Here is a 15,997-nt window from a genome sequence, read left to right as displayed (position 1 = left end):
TGCTTCAGCCCAGGACAGGGATGGTTACAGAGCTCCCACCTGGCAGCTCTGCGTGGGAGCAGATCCATCTCCCTGCTCCGTACCCTATTAGATGCTTTGGATATTTTATATTTTTTTCCATTTTTTTTCTTTTTTTATTTTTTCCTCTTGTTTTTGTAAACAATAATCAAGGAGAATACTGAGAGAAAGTGAAAAGGTTTACAGAGGTATTTACACACACTAAGACATCTGGCAGAGAAATCACCAAACCATTAAAGTGGGAACAGGGGGTGGAAGGTCCTACAGGATTCTTGAGGACAGGGAGGGGTGAGGGGACAAGGACAGGGATGAGGGGACAGAACAGGGATGAGGGGACAGGGATGAAGGACAGGACAGGGATGAGGGGACAAGGATGGGGACAGGGACAGGGATGAGGGACAGGACAGGGATGAGGGGACAGGAAAGTATGAGGGACAGGGACAGGGATGAGGGGACAAGGACAGGGATGAAGGACAGGACAGGGATGAGGGGACAAGGATGGGGATGAGGGGACAAGGATGGGGATGAGGGGACAAGGATGAGGGGACAAGGACAGGGATGAAGGACAGGACAGGGATGAGGGAACAGGGACAGAGATGAGGGAACAGGGACAGAGATCAAGGACAAGGACAGGGATGAGGACACAGGACAGGATGAGGGACAGGACAGGGATGAGGGGACAGGGACAAGGACAGGGATGAGGACACAGGACGGGGATGAGGACACAGGACTGGGGTGAAGGGACAAGGACAGGACAGGGATGAGGGGGGCAGATACAGGGATCAGGGACAGGGATGAGGACACAGGACAGGGATGAGGGACAGGACAGGACAGGGACGAGGGGGGCAGCAGTTTCCCTGGCACAGCCGAGGTGCTGGGGGGAGGCCCAGAGCCACCCCCCAAGGCTCTATTGCATTTACCCCGTCAGACTAAAGCTGTTTTCCTGAAGCAGTTTTGTACAGACCCCGTTGCTAGTCAAGAACTAAAAGTCCTTCCCCCTCTCCCAAGAAGACACCACCACCTCACCCTACACTACTGGAGCAGGGCAGGGAGCAGCTGGGGCCGCTCTCCATCCCCCTCAATGCCCACGTGCTGGGGGTCACCGGGCTCCAGCAGCCTCAGTGAGCCCCCCAGAGTCCCCCATCCCTGGGGATGGAGTGGGTGCTCCAGTCTGCTCCAGCCCTGCCCCACATCTAAACCTATTGCTACTAAAAACCAGCAGGAAATGTGCCCACGGCCAGATGCCCTCCCTGAGAAGGCTCCAGCCACCCCCTGGGCTGCAAGAGGAGTGTTCATACCCCAACACCTGGGATCCAGAGTTCCCCCAGCCATGGTGGGCCAGCATTTGAGGGAAGCCAGGAAGGAGAAAAAGATGGAGCAGCTGCAGCTCCCTTGGAACCCCGTCCCAGGAGGGCATGGACAGCCAGCCCTGAGCTCGAGGGTGAGGAAGGGCAGGGACTGAAGGTCACCCTGTCTCCCTGCACTCCCTGCTCACTGTCTGCTCTTCCTCTGTCCCCTGGGTGGGGCTGGGACCCCAAACTGACCCCAGCCTGCTGGGAGCCTGTGACATCCCAGCCCCTGGGCAGCAGGAGGACTCAGGCACGGGGTGCACTGGAGTGTTCCCATCAGGTGTGAGAGCAAACAGGAGACAGAGACAGGACAGTCCTCAGAAGCCACCAGGCTGGAGAAGTTGAGGAGCTGGGGAGCCAGCACAGGCTCTAGCAGCTGCTCCCTGCCCATGGCACTGCCTGGCTTCTCCATCCCCGCACACGGATCCACAGAGTTCAAAAGAAAACAAATCCCAAACACACCAAAAAACACATTGGGAAAGCTCAACAACAAGTCAGCCCACCTAGCAAACATCCAGTGAGGTAGATCTACACTTCCAATACAAACTTCATAATTTCTTTGTGCTGTTAGAAAAAAACCCTCCTCTCTGTCCAGCACTGGGCTACAGAGGCATTTTATCCCTGAGATTGCTCGAATACCTGAGAATAAGTTGCAGGAATTATGTCCTTTCTCTCCTTTTTTTTTTTTTTTCCCTTTTCTTTTCTTAAAGATTAAAATATACAAAAATACAAAACCAGAATATTTATATTAAAAAAAAAAAAAAAAAAAAAACGACAAACCCAAAACAAAGACAAACAAACCCAGAGATACGTCATTCACGCACGTCCTAGTGCAGCTTTCACTTGGCCTTGGCTTTGGCACGGGGGGTCCACCGGGGCCAATAAATAAAGGCAAGGCTTGGGAAGGGCTGTGGGGAGGGGGACAAAGGCAGGACAGCCTCATCCCCTGTCCCTGGGGAGGGCAGGAGGAGCAGAGGTTCTGGAGGCTGGGAGAAGCCTGAGAGGGAAGAGCTGGCTGCACGGAACACCTCGTGCTCTCTGGGCTGGCACTGGGCAGGACTGGGGGGAATAAAGTGATTTTCCTTTGCCTTGCTCTCCCCCAGGCTGCAGCCCACAAGCAGGTGGTGTTAGTCCAGCCCTGAGAGATGATCCATTCCATCCAGACTGAGCCCAAATCCGGGCTCTGCTGCTGTCAGCAGTGGAGTAACCAGGGAAAAACTAAACCCTCCAACCTCCCTGGAAGATGCTCACACCTCCTGACGGTGAGGAGCAGAGGGACCCGTGGGACCGGCCCATGGGTGTTCCCTGCTGCTCCACAGCAGCCTTCCCTTCCCTTCCCTTTTCCCTTTTCCCTTTTCCCTTTCCCTCAGGCTCCCTCCCAGCTCCTGCAGCTCAGCCCGGCTGTGCCCGAGCCTGGCTGAAGCTGAACAAGGAGCCACGAGCTCCTCCCTGGGGTGTTGCCCCTCTGCTCCTCCTCCCCAAGACACGACTGCCTGGCTTAACTTAGAAAAGGATAAAGAGTAATCAAATATTTCTGGGGTTTTCAGCGGGATGAAATGTGTTGGGTGCTGCCTTGCCTTGTTTTGGAACAAGCCATCCTGATGCTACCAGCCTGGGCACGGGGAAGGTCTGTGCAGGGACACCAGGTCCCTGCTGCCAGCACTGCCGCCTGCCCTCCCCAGCCCTGCCCCTCGCCTTTCCAAAGCCTTTCCCCCCGGTGGAATCCCCTGTCCCTGCCACCCACCATCATTCCCGGCTCTCGGGGAGGAGGGCCGGGCTGTGCATGTCCTCCTCCTCTCGGAAGTAGGCGGGCTTTCCCTGCGAGCTGGGCGACTGCTGTGCTTTGGCGGGGCAGTTGGCCACCATGTGGCTGATGCTCTGGCAGAAGTGGCACTTCTTGGGCTGCGGAGGGAGCTTGCACTCCTTGGCGTGGTGGTCCAGCCCGCCGCAGTTGTAGCACCTGTGTGAGGGGAAGGGAAATAAAATGAGGTGGGAGGATGCTGTGACCATGCCTGGGACCCACCTGGCTTCTTAGCCAGAGCTGGGCTCAGCTTTTGGGGCAGGTGGTGGCCCCAGGGTCGGTCCCTGCAGAGCACAGACAGCTGGGGCTCAGTGGTGCTGCTGGCACCCAGGAGATGGCAGCAAACCGCTGCACTGAAGCCACACATGGGGACAAAATCGGGATGTTGGGGGTTCCACCAAGAACCCCTCCCCACCTACGGCTCCATCGGTGTCCTGGCTCCTGTGTCCCATCCCCAGTGCCGGGGTTACACTGCCCCAGGAGCAGGCGAAGGAACAGCTCACATCCCCAGCTGTCATCGTGTGGGGACAGCCCCAGGGGTGGCTTTCACAGGGCTGTGCCTTCCAGCGCTCATCCCGTGGGTGCCACCCTCCCACCAGAGCAGAGGGAGCTGCCTCGTGTCCATTTTAAATCCTGCATCCATGCAGGATGGCCACAACCCTTTTCTCTTTCCTCTTCTTTCACCATTCCTTTCTGGTTAATTAAAAAACCTATTTATGAGAACAGCTAAGTGGAGTGGACAGCATCCACTGGGAAAACTGGGATGAGGCATCCCCAGGCAGAGGGATGCAGAGGATGGCAGAGGGGGATGAAGGGCTGGCCAGAACCTTGCCCGGGGCTCCCATCCCACCGCAGGACACGCTGCCAGGACGTTCTGCTATTTCCTTCCCACAAGGAAAGGCTTCTCTTGGAGAGCATTCCCTCAGCCCAGCACGGCTCTGCCCGGGGTGTCCCTGACCTCTGCCCTCCCCTGCTGCTCCCCTGCCCTTTCCCCACCGGGCTGCATCTGCTGCTCATTATCCACCGCAGGAAGCTTCGATCCCAGCCCGGGGGTCACCGCCCATCGCACCGGGCCGTGCCCAGCCCCGGGGCAGCTCTTGGTGCCAGCAGAGCTCAGTCCCAGCCCCGGGGCAGCTCCCGGTGCCCACAGAGCTCAGCCCAGCCCCGGGGCAGCTCCCGGTGCCTGCAGAGCTCAGCCCAGCCCCGGGGCAGCTCCCGGTGCCCGCAGGGCTCAGCCCTGGCCCCCCTCAGCTCCCGGTGCCCACAGAGCTCAGCCCAGCTCCCGGTGCCCACAGAGCTCAGCCCAGCCCCGGGGCAGCTCCCGGTGCCCCCAAGGCTCAGTCCCAGCACCAGGGCAGCTCCCAGTGCCCACCAAGGCTCAGCCCAGCCCCGGGCAGCTCCCGGTGCCCACAGAGCTCAGCCCAGCTCCCGGTGCCTGCAGAGCTCAGCCCAGCCCCGGGGCAGCTCCCGGTGCCCGCAGGGCTCAGCCCCAGCCCTGGGGCAGCTCCTGGTGCCTGCAGAGCTCAGCCCAGCCCCGGGGCAGCTCCCGGTGCCCCCCGAGCTCAGTCCCAGCCCCGGGGCAGCTCCCGGTGCTCACAGAGCTCAGTCCCAGCCCCGGGGCAGCTCCCGGTGCTCACAGAGCTCAGCCCAGCCCCGGGGCAGCTCCCGGTGCCCACAGAGCTCAGCCCAGCTCCCGGTGCCCCACAAGGCTCAGCCCAGCCCCGGGGCAGCTCCCGGTGCCTGCAGAGCTCAGTCCCAGCCCCGGGGCAGCTCCCGGTGCCCACAGAGCTCAGCCCAGCCCCGGGGCAGCTCCCGGTGCAGCTCCCGATGCCCCCAAGGCTCAGCCCAGTCCCAGTGCCTGCAGGACTCAGCCCCAGCCCTCCCCAGCCCTCACCGGTCTCCTTTGGATCTGCGCTTCTGGAGACTCTTCCCTTTGGGCCTCCTCTCGCTGCCGATGCAGAAGACGCCCCCGGGCCCGGTCACCCGGATGGACTCCAAACCTTTGGATGATTTCTTGAAGGTGAACTCGACAGCTTCGCCCTCCTTCAGGCTGCGGAACCCCTCCATGTGGAGCTTGCTCTGGGGGCACAGGGAGAGGAGGGGGTCAGCACAGAGCTGGGCTGATCTCCAGGCACAGCACAGAGACCTTGGGCACAAGGGCTGCAAATGTCCCCTCTGCCTGTGCCTCGGGTTTGATTTTTCTAAATACAAAGATTTGCACAATGATATGAACCCAGGGAGATGGGAGCTGTCACTGCCGCCCCCTCAGCACAGCTCACCTCAGCTCAAGCCCTGTAAGTGCTGCAATAATTAATTAAGCAGCATTTGGCACAGGATTATCGCTGTGGGAGCTTCTCCCATTCCTTCCAGGAACACCACATTGGTTATCACCACTCAATCAAATCAGGGGAGCCAAGAAAAACCCAGGCTGGGGAAGGGGGTGTGAGGGGACAGGAAAACCCACTGCACTTCCAGCGGCTCTGTCCATTTTAGCAGAACAAATCCAGATCTAAGGAGCAGAGCTGGCTGAGGCAGCCGGCAATCCTCCACCCCCTGTGCCGTGAGCATCCTCTGCAATTCCAGCTCAGCAATTCCAGCTCGGCATTCCCGCAGCTCTGCCAGCACAGCCAAAACGAGCATGAGCAAGGAATTAAAGGGAATTTGCTGGCAGAGGGAGGAGCAGCTCTGCCGGCCGGGGATTCCCAACGCCTGCGCGGCTGCAGCGCGACCCTGCATTTATGAATGGAGCATCTCCCCCATTCATGGAGAGCTCCCGTCACGTGGGCCCTGCTCTCCCATTCTCCCTGCACCGTGTGAGCAGGGACAGGAGGCACGGTCTGTCCCCATCTCCGCTCCAAATGTCACCAGGAGTCCCCAGGAAACTCCCCGTGAAAAGGCACAGAGGGAAGAAATGGAGTTGTTGGGTTATAGGAGTGGATTTTTCTTGGTGAGGCCTTGTGGGATGTCCGTGGGCACAAGAGAAGTGGGAACAGAGCAGGGCTCGAGGAACAGCCCTTGAGACCCCTTTTTGTGCTGCTTTCCCCCTCCCTTTCTGTGCCTGGGGGTCCAGCTCAGACCCCGAGTGCTGGGCCAAGTCACCCCCACGCCCTGGAGCCCCTTGGCTGCTGGCATGGGATCCAGGTGGCCAAAGATCCCTTTGCTCTCTGAGCAGCCTCTGCTGCCCAAAGGGAGAGCCAAACCCCGAGCTCTGAGGTCCCAAATGACAACAAGGACATGACAGAGTCTCACAGCCACCTCTGCCCACCCAGGGCAGTTCCAGCACCCCCTGCCCCTGGCAAACCCCCAGGGTGACCAAACACTGCTGCCCACCCCAAACCCAGCATCTCCCATGCAGGAACTCTGTGCCCAAAGCACCAGCACATCCCAGGGGTGCCTGAGCACACCCCAGAAGTGCCTCAGCACATCCAAGGGGTGCCTCAGCACATCCCAGGGGTGCCTGAGCACATCCAGGGGTGCCTGAGCACAGCCCAGGGGTGCCTGAGCACAGCCCAGGGGTGTCTGAGCACATCCAGGGGTGCCTCAGCACATCCAGGGGTGCCTGGGCACATCCCAGGGGTGCCTGAGCACATCCCAGGGGTGCCAGAGCACATCCCAGGGGTGCCTGAGCACATCCCAGGGGTGTCTGAGCACATCCCAGGGGTGCCTGAGCACATCCCAGAGGTGCCTGAGCACATCCCAGGGGTCCCTGAGCACATCCCAGGGGTCCCTGAGCACATCCCAGGGGTCCCTGAGCACATCCCAGGGGTGCCTGAGCACATCCCAGAGGTGCCTGAGCACATCCCAGAGCCATCCCAGGGGTGCCTCAGCACACCCAGGGGTGCCTGAGCACATCCAGGGGTACCTGAGCACATCCCAGAGGTGCCTCAGCATATCCCAGGGGTCCCTCAGCACTCGGCTCAGCGCCTCCCTGCCCTGCCCTGGTCTGCGAGGGGATTTGGGCAATGGGGAATTCACCCCATCCCCACAGCAGCCCCAGGGGTTTGGGGGTGAGGAGGGGCTGAGCATCTCTCCCTGGCACAGGGGGCAGCCCTGGAGCCGGGGGATGAGGCCGAGCACCTCCCGTGGCTCCTCTCAGGGCGTTTACAGCCCCAGCTGGCCCAGCTGTGTTTACACTGCAGGGATGAAAACTCCCAGGCGCTCAGCCCTGAGCTTTGGGATAAAGCTGAGCCGTGCCAGGGGGGACCCCAGCCCCGGGCTGAGCCCCCCAGCTCAGCCACACCTCGGGCACCAGCTCGGAGCCCAGCCCCATCACCCCCACTCGGAGGAAGAGGAGGGATGAGGCAGAAGCTGCCACAACATGACGGGGAAGCGATTTATTTTCCAGGAGCGGGTGAGGATGACAAGAACCCCCCCAGCCCCCTCCGCCAAAAGGCCAAAGGAAACGCCCCCTCCCCAGGGAAGGGGGGACAGAGGCTGGGGCGCCCCAGCTCCCCCCCTGCCGCAGCCTTTTGATGTGAGCTGCAGAGTGGCTGGTGGTCCCTGCGCATCCCCCCTGCCCCCTTCCCAAAACACACACATTGCTGGCATTCCTCTGTTATCAGATAGGTAATCAAACTGCAGCCCATTGAATTAGCTGCATACCTCCTGCATCTGAAAGGAAGGGGCCCAGAGCCCCCGTCCCACACCACACACAAAGCCGGAGCCTTCCCAGGCCTCCACACACCCACACCCCCCCAAAAATAAAGAGAGGAAGGGGGGGATTGGAGCGAGCCGGGGATGCTGGGGATGGGGGGGAGCGCAGGGGAGGGCCGGGAGCCACCGGCCAGCGAGAACAAAGGGCCGGCGGCGGCCGCGCTCCCGCTGCCCAAATTCCAGGAGTTCCAGGCCCCGGCGGGGGGAGGAAGGGTGGCCGGCGTGGCCGCGGGCCCTCTGACCCCCTCCAGCCCCTCCGCACACAGCGCCCTGCCCGGCCCGCCCGCTGCCCGCGGGGTTCGGGCTCGGCTCCCTCGGGGGGATGGATCTGGTACCGGGGTGCAGGGTGATCCTGGGCTCGGGGTCACAAAGCATCGCCAGCCCTAAAGAAGCGGAGCCCGAGGCGAGGATTTCCTTGTGGTCATCAGGGCGTGCAGTGAACAGGGACAGAGGTAGAGCTGGCACATGGGGACAGAGGCAGAGCTGGGACAGGGGACAGAGGCAGAGCTGGCACAGAGGCAGAGTTGGGACAGGGACAGAGGCAGAGCTGGCACGGGGGACAGAGGCAGAGCTGGGACAGGGGACAGAGGCACAGCTGGGACAGGGACAGAGGCAGAGCTGGCACACAGGGACAGAGGCAGAGTTGGGACAGGGACAGAGGCAGAGCTGGCACAGGGGACAGAGGCAGAGCTGGCACAGGGAATAGAGGCACAGCTGGCACAGGGGACAGAGGCAGAGATGGCACACGGGGGACAGAGGCAGAGCAGGGACAGGGACAGAGGCAGAGCTGGGACAGGGACAGAGGCAGAGCTGGCACACAGGGACAGAGGCAGAGTTGGGACAGGGACAGAGGCAGAGCTGGGACAGGGGACAGAGGCAGAGCTGGGACAGAGGCAGAGCTGGCACACAGGGGACAGAGGCACAGCTCGTACAGCTTCACCCAGCAGCCCCACTGGACATTGCAACGGGCACCTCCTGCTTCCCCTCCCTTCCCTTCCCTTCCCTTCCCCACCCTCCCCTCCCTTCCCCTCCCCTCCCTTCCCGCATCCCCGCTTATTTACGGCAGACAAAGCCGCCGCACGTGAGCGGCCGAGCGCTGGGTGTCCCCCCCACACATGGGTGCCTTCATCCCTCCTCTTCCTCCCACGCAGCAAATCCCCCACCACAGATCCCGCATTTATCCCGATTTCCCGTCCCGAAGGGATGACACCGTGGGGCGCCCCGAACGCCAGCGCTGCCCCCCGAACCGCGGGCTCCGGGGTCACCATTGTCCCCGGCGCGACACAAGGGGACGTTTATTCCCAGGCAGCCCCGGCCACTCAATCAAACCATCTTTGTGTCCAGGGGCCTGGGGCGGAGCAGCCGCTGCACCTCCAGAGCCCTTTAAACTGAAATCCCTCGGAAAAGGAGCCGGGCTGGGGTGGTGGCTGTGGGCAGGACACTGGTGGCAGTGCCAGGGTACCTCTGAGCCCTGCCCTGAGCTATTCGGGCCGCCCACCCCCACCGCAGTGCCCGTGCCTCAGTTTCCCCCAGTCTGCAGAGGAGGGTCGGGATAAACACCCAGGGATTGCTGAGCCCCCATCACCGGGGGTGTCCTGTCCGTGGTGACCTCTGGCACCCACAGCAGTGTCCTCAGGCACTGTGCAGCCCCATCCTCTGTCCCCAGAGCCACAGTGTCCCCCCCACACCCTGTTCTCCCGGTTTCCAGCCACTCTGGGGGATACAGGGCAGCCCCCAGGGCCCACCGGGGGAAGCAGCCCCAGCCCCGGGGGCACAGCCAGGGGGTGCAGGAGGGTACAGGAGGGTACAGGAGGGTGCAGGGGCTGCCACTTGCTCCGTTCTTGAGGCCCAGGTCCCCCTGTCACCACTGGATGTTGTCACGGCAGCCCCCAGCCCTGGCAGAGCAGTTCCCTCCCCAAACACCCCCAGGAGGAGATTTCGGCTCTGCCAGCACGGAGCAGGGACCAAATCCCCAGGGACAGCAGGGAAATGTCCCTTTGCCTTCACAGCCTGCCCTGTCCCTGTCCCCAGAGGCAGAGCCCTTCCCTGTCCCCAGATCACACAGAAAATCTTTTCCCAGCAGCTCCAGGGATTGTGCTGGTGCCGGGTTCGGGCTCAGGGGTGAAGGATTTGGGGCAGGAATCCACCCAGAGATGTCCTTGGGAAAGGGGGTCCCGCCTCAGCCCCGGGGCTGGTGCAGAGATAAGGAGGGCGATGAGCACAGAGCATTTAACAAAACATTTCCAAGCCTTTCCACCGGCTCCATCACCATCATCTGGTGCGATATCCCTAAGGACCCCTACTGATTGCAGCTAAAATCAAAATAAAGACATTCCCCTGCCAAATTAACAACGTTTGCTCTTAATTTTCCACCACAAGTCAGTAAAATTAAACTCTAGATACCAATTCCGAGTGGGGAAAAAAAAATAAAAGGCATCTACCACAGAGTTTAATCCATCAGTTTCCTGTCCTAAATCCTTTTAGCTCCCTCGGTTGTATTTTTTCCCCACCAAAACCCTCCTGCACTTCCCAGTGGCACTAACTGCGTTATAATTTTGTGCTCCCGTCTTAAAGCAGGAGCACGGCCCGGAGCATCTTCGTGATTCCAGCTCCATCCCCTCATTCCTGGGAGTGAGGGAACGGGGAAAAGGAGAGGTCGGGGCTGGAGCTGGGGGCGGCGGGGACAGGGCTCCATCCCGGCAGCAATCCCATTCATTTGGGCCATATTATCTGGGAGACCATTCCAGGGTGTTTTCTGTCCCTGGGGCAGGGAGGGGGAGCTGGGGGAAGGGATGTGCCTGCGGCCATCAGTTAATCTTTAGACAGAGACAGGAGGCTTTTTTTGTGTGTGTGAGCGTCTTGAGGGAGTTTCAGGGGTGGAATAAAGCCACTCTCTTTCGCTATTTCCCATCGGGACGCGGCGCACAAGCAGCGCAATACAATTTCATTCCAGCGGTTATTTAAAAAAAAAAAAAAATCCACAAAATAAACAAAAGGAAAGAAATCGCTACTCCTCCTCTTCCCCCACCAAAAAACAAAAAACCACCAGAGATTCCAAGGAGCATTTCCACCCCGGGGGATCTCTGCGGGGGTTCCCCGCTCCTTGCAGGGGGGTTGCACTAAATGACCTTTCAAGGTCCCTTCCAGCCCAAACTAATCTGCGATTTCACGATCCCTTCCCCAGGGATGCGCAGCCCTGGGGTGCCCGCCCAGCTCTGGGGACAGCAGGAAAAGCGAGATATCCCACACGTGTCCCTGCAGGAGCATCCCGGCTCCATCCCCGGAGCTGCTCCGGGCGGATTCTCCCTCCCCTCGCTGCCCCCCAGCTCCGCACAGCCCAAACCCGGACCCTGCCCCGCACCCCAGCCCGGGGGTAGGCAGCAGGAAAGGCTGGATCCTCCTCCCTGACAGAAAAAATGTCCCTTGAGCCTTTCCTGCACAGTCAGGGACGGAGCTGCCTCCAAACACGATTATTTTTTTTTTTTAAAGACCTCACGTCATGCTCACGTGGATGATTATTTTTATTATCCTGGCCGCATGCACGGGCTGGCACAGGCACCGGTGGGTGACAGCCCGGGTCGGCTCAGCCAAAATCCGTGTCCCAAAAGGCCAATTCCACCATCCCACCCCATCTCATCCCACCCCATCCCATCCCATCCCATCAGGCACGGGTACCCACGGTGCCCAGCAGAATTCCTTGCTAAAATCATGAGAAGGAACAAAACCCCAACTAACTGCATTTATTGCAGATTTAGACCTGCTGGTTTGGAGAAACGCTTGGGCATGCAGAGCCCAGCTGTGGAGAGCAGCGATTTCCAGGCACTGCACATCCTCTTCCCCTCTGTTCTCTGCCAGACCCCAACCCCGAATCCCTCTGGTCACCACTGCTCCTCCAGCTCCAACCAGTGGCACCAAGCCTTGATTTTCTCCTTTTTCTCCCCACGTTGCCTTCCCAGGCAGCTCCACACTCCTGGGAGCGATGCTCAGAGCCCGGGAGCAGCATCCCGAGGGGACCACTGCATCCTGGGGGTTTTCACCATCACCAGCCCAATTTCTGCCACCTCAACATCCCCAGAGCCTGGGGGTGCTGCTCAGCCCTTCACCTCCCCGGGACGATCTGCTCTGCTCCCCTCTGCTCCATCCCTCCTGTGTCCTCACAGCCCCCAAATGAATCCATCTCCAGTGTCCAGGGGAGGCATTTGAACCCAAATGCCTCATTTTTAGCTCACAATGCGAGGGAAAGGCAGCCCCAAGGAGCCCTGTTAGTCTCCTGTCCTGCCGAGATTTTAATCTCTTTGTGATCAGATAAAGGCAGAGGGAGATGGAGACGCGCTCCCTGCAGAGAGGGGCCATTCAGACCTGGTTCCTGTAATAAAGTGATTTAATAGATCTAAAGAGGCCAATTCCCTTCTTTCTCCCACAATTACTTCCTGTGGGTCATCATTCACATATGTAAATGAAGAGGGGAACGAGCGGGGTTTGAGGGGCTCTGGAGGGTTAAGCCCCAAGCGGGTTCGGGGCTCTGGGTCCTGGCAGGGCACAGCGAGCCCTGAGCGGTGCCAGCCCAGATCTCGGTGGCTTTCGGTGGCTTTTGCCTTCACAACCCTGACTCCCTCCCCGGGAGAGGAGCTCTGGGGTGGGGACAGCATCGGGACGTCCCTGCGAGCCACCAACAGCAGCGAGGCCGCGCTGGGAGCCTGAGCTGATCCCGCTCCGAGGATCTGCGGTGGGAGCGACACCGGGAGCGCCTCCAAGACTTTGTGCCACCGGTGAGCGGAGCAGGAGGCGAAACCCGACCCGGAGGAGAATTCTCCATCAGCCCGAAGCTTCTGGTGGTGCAAATCACTTTGCTGCAGCACCCCTGGCCCCTCTGCCACCCAAAATAAATCGCTTTTCCCCAGAGTTCCCCGTATTTCCCAATCAATCTCCGGGATCCCACGGCTCCCCCGACCTTAGAAACTGGGGGTACCGGGAGGCTGCAGATCCCTCTGGGATGCTCCTGCCGGAGACACCCCAGCTAATTCTCTTCCCCTGCAGGAATGTGAGCAAAAGCAATCAGGAAACCAGACTGTCTGGGGGCAATAAACCCCGGGAGCAGGGCGGGAGGTTCTCCCCGGGAGCGCTGGGTCCCGCTGCGCCACATTGACATGCAAAGGCCCATTTGCTCTCTGGAGAACACCAGGATCGGTTTTCCCCCGGCTGATTCGGAGCCCTTGACTCCAAAACCAGCTGTGCCCGAGATGGCAGCTCCTACCCCATGCCACAGCCAAGGGAGAAGGGATTTGCATCGCCCCTGACCATTATTGGCTTGCCAGTCCCGCCTGGAGCCCCCACTCGTGGGCAGGGAGCGGGTGACCCCCGGGAGTCCCTGCCCCGGAGCTCCTCAGAGCCCAGGGGCTCATCCCGCACCCCCAGCCCACAGGACGGACCCAGCCTGGGGGGCTTTGGGCCCGTGAGGATCCGCAGCCACCGAACGCGGCTGGTCCCGGGCTCCCCCGAGCCGGCACCGCGGTGCTGCTCCCAATCCCGGCACAAACCCCCCGTGTTTGCTCCAAAAACTCCCGTGCCCCCTTCGTTGGGTCTCACTCTGCCCCAGAGCCCCGCGGCAGCCGCTGGCCCGAGCTGGGAGCAGCACAGAGCCGGCTCTGAGCGCTGGCCCCGCTTTGGGCACCGTCCCCAAATCCCTTCCCCAGCCCCGGGGATCCCCCGGCGGATCCGGACCCGGGACATCCAAGGAACTCCAGCCCCCGATCCCCGACTGCCCTGGGAGCAGCGTCCGCGGCACGCTCAGCGAGGGCAAGTCCGGACACGGGACTGTCACTGTCACACGGGGTCGGCAGCGACACAAACCCTTTGTGCCACCCGCGACCGGGACAAAGGGCGCGGGCAGAGATTCCCGGTCCCGGGATGACTCCAGTGGGAGAACTCCCAGTCCCGTGTCCCAGTCCCGTGTCCCAGTCCCGCGTCCCAGTCCCGTGTCCCAGCCCCGCTCGGCGCTCCCGGGAGCGGTACCGGGGTGACCCCGCCCGGTCCCCGTGTCCCCCCGCGTGTCCCCGCTGCGGGGATCCCGCCCGGCCCCGCGGGCACCTGCGCCCCCGGCCCCGAGGGGCTCTTCAGGGAACAACGACGGGAAGAGATGAAATCGCTCGGGATCGGCTTTCAGGGCCGGTCCCGGGAGAGCAGCCCCGGTTGTGGCGGTGCCGGCCCTTCCACCGGCCCGGGGGTCCCCATCCATCCCAGCTCCATCCTCCGGAGGGGCTCCCGTCCCTCCCCAGCACCGCCGGCGGCTCCGGCCCGTACCTGGTGCACGAAGACATCGACGGGGGAGTCCAGGGTCGCGCCGCCCTTGGCGGTCATGGAGAGGAAGCCGAAGCCCATGCGGACGTTGAACCATTTACAGATTCCGGAGCCGTGCAGCGGCTGCGAATCGTTCTCGGCCTTGGGCGAGTCTCCGGCCGGCTCCTCGCCCGGCTTCGCACCTGGCGAGAGACCCACGGAGCCGCTGAGCCGGGGGAGCCGCGGGTGCCCCCCGGCCCCGCACGCCCCGCACAGGAACCGCAAATCCTGCTCGGGGTGCTCAGCTGAAAAACGCAAAAAAAAAAAATCCCCAACCCCCAAAAAAGCAGCAGAGAGATGAGCTCTGCCTCCACGTGTGCTTGGGGATCACCCCAGGAAACGAAGGCAGCTCCTGCCAGCACGGCCCAGCAGTGCGTGCAGTGGGAGCCCGAAATCCGTTTCTCCCTCAAAAATGTTAAAAACGAAAAAAAAAAAGTTTAAAATCCTAGACACACACACAAAAAGAGCAACGAAAAATTAGCCAAATTATTTTTCTAATATCAAGATATTGAAAACAATATTTAAAAAGGGAGGAAAACTCCCCCAAAATACCAACCCGAAACCCCCCTGTCCCCAGCAAGCCATGCTGGAGAAACTCTCCCTCGCCGTCAGCATCCCCCCCTTGCACCGTCCCACCCCCGCTCCCAAACGCCCCCAGCAGCCGCCAGCGGCCCCAAACTTCTGGGGTCATCCTGGGGCTGGAGGGGGGATAAAAAATCCCGATAATTCCCCTCCCGGGAGCCCCCAGCGCTGCGCGGGGCAGAGGGGCCCGGCGGGCCCGGCCGCGCTGCCGGGGCTCAGCGGGACGGGCTGGGCCGGGCTCGGGGGGTCCCTGCGCCCCCCAGCCGGGCTCTGCCGTCGTTATTAATAATCGCGGAGCCGAGGCGGGCTGCGACAATAATATAACTTAACCTGCAAACTGCTGGTTGGAAACAGACCCCATCCCGACACTCGCTTGCAAATTCCGAGTTGTGGCTGTTACCGCCTCCTCCCTCCTCCTCCTCGGCCAGCTTTGAGGGTATCAGGCCAGCCAAAAAAAAAAAGGAGAAAAAAAAAAAAGGAGGAAAAAAAAAAAACCCAACAAAAAAACCCAGCTTAGACCCCGCCGAGAGGGAGCCGGGAGAGGTTTGACTCCATCTTCACTCCAACAATAGGGGTGGGAGGGAGCGGGAGGGTTTTTTCAAAGGCTCCCAAATTCTCGCAGACAATGGCAGCCCCCGCCCCCCCCAGGACCCACCCGCGGGGCCGGGGGGCGCCGGGCCCTGCTCCGCCATCCTGTCCCCACGTGATCCTAATTAACCCCCCCTAATAGCGACACATTCCGGGAGGGATTTGCAGAGGGGGGGTCGCGCGGGTTGACCCCCCCCACACTTAGGGCACTTAGGGGCGAGGCCACCTGTCAAGGGAAGAGGTGACACCCGGGCAGGGGGGGCTGGAGGAGGGACCCCCGGACATCGGGGGGAGCTTCCCCGTCCCTTCCCCGCGCCCCCTCCCCACGAGCGGAGCCACCTGCGAGCCGCGCTCCGGTGGGACGGGGGAATCTGTCCCCCGAGGAGGGGGCGGCTCTGGGGACAGCGGGGCCTTCCCGCGCCCCCATCCCGTGTCCCGCCAGCGGGGCGAGCACCCCGGGATCCGCAACCCCCGTGGCCGCCCCTCCCCGGGAGCGGATCCGCGGCGGTGCCGGGGCCCGGCGCCCCCCGGGCCGGGCGGGGACAAAGGGCGAGTGACCAGCGGCTCCATTTCCGGCTGCGGACAATGCCCCGGCCGCGGGGGCACAGCGCCGCCCGCCGCCCCTCCCGAGCTGTGCCCGGGGTCCCCGAACCGGCCCGGCCGCGGTGCC

The 15,997-nt window shown here is 61.6% G+C and overlaps 1 protein-coding gene across 1 annotated transcript; it reads right to left on the bottom strand.

Moving 5' to 3' along the window:
- Positions 1–3,050: 3,050 nt before the first annotated feature.
- Positions 3,051–15,100, bottom strand: LIN28A (lin-28 homolog A). Its single transcript, XM_033080881.1, has 4 exons — positions 15,070–15,100; positions 14,122–14,300; positions 5,063–5,247; positions 3,051–3,327 (listed from the first exon to the last, which is right to left on the bottom strand). Exons 1-4 carry the CDS (start codon positions 15,098–15,100, stop codon positions 3,114–3,116), a joined length of 609 nt encoding a protein of 202 aa, XP_032936772.1. The 3' UTR covers positions 3,051–3,113.
- Between the last annotated feature and the right edge of the window lie 897 nt (positions 15,101–15,997).

This window comes from Catharus ustulatus, chromosome 26 (assembly GCF_009819885.2).
Source record: "Catharus ustulatus isolate bCatUst1 chromosome 26, bCatUst1.pri.v2, whole genome shotgun sequence".
In the NCBI taxonomy this organism is placed as follows: Eukaryota; Metazoa; Chordata; class Aves; order Passeriformes; family Turdidae; genus Catharus; species Catharus ustulatus.
The sequence above is the reverse complement of the archived record's forward strand: the minus strand, read 5'-3'. Positions and strand labels throughout refer to the sequence as shown.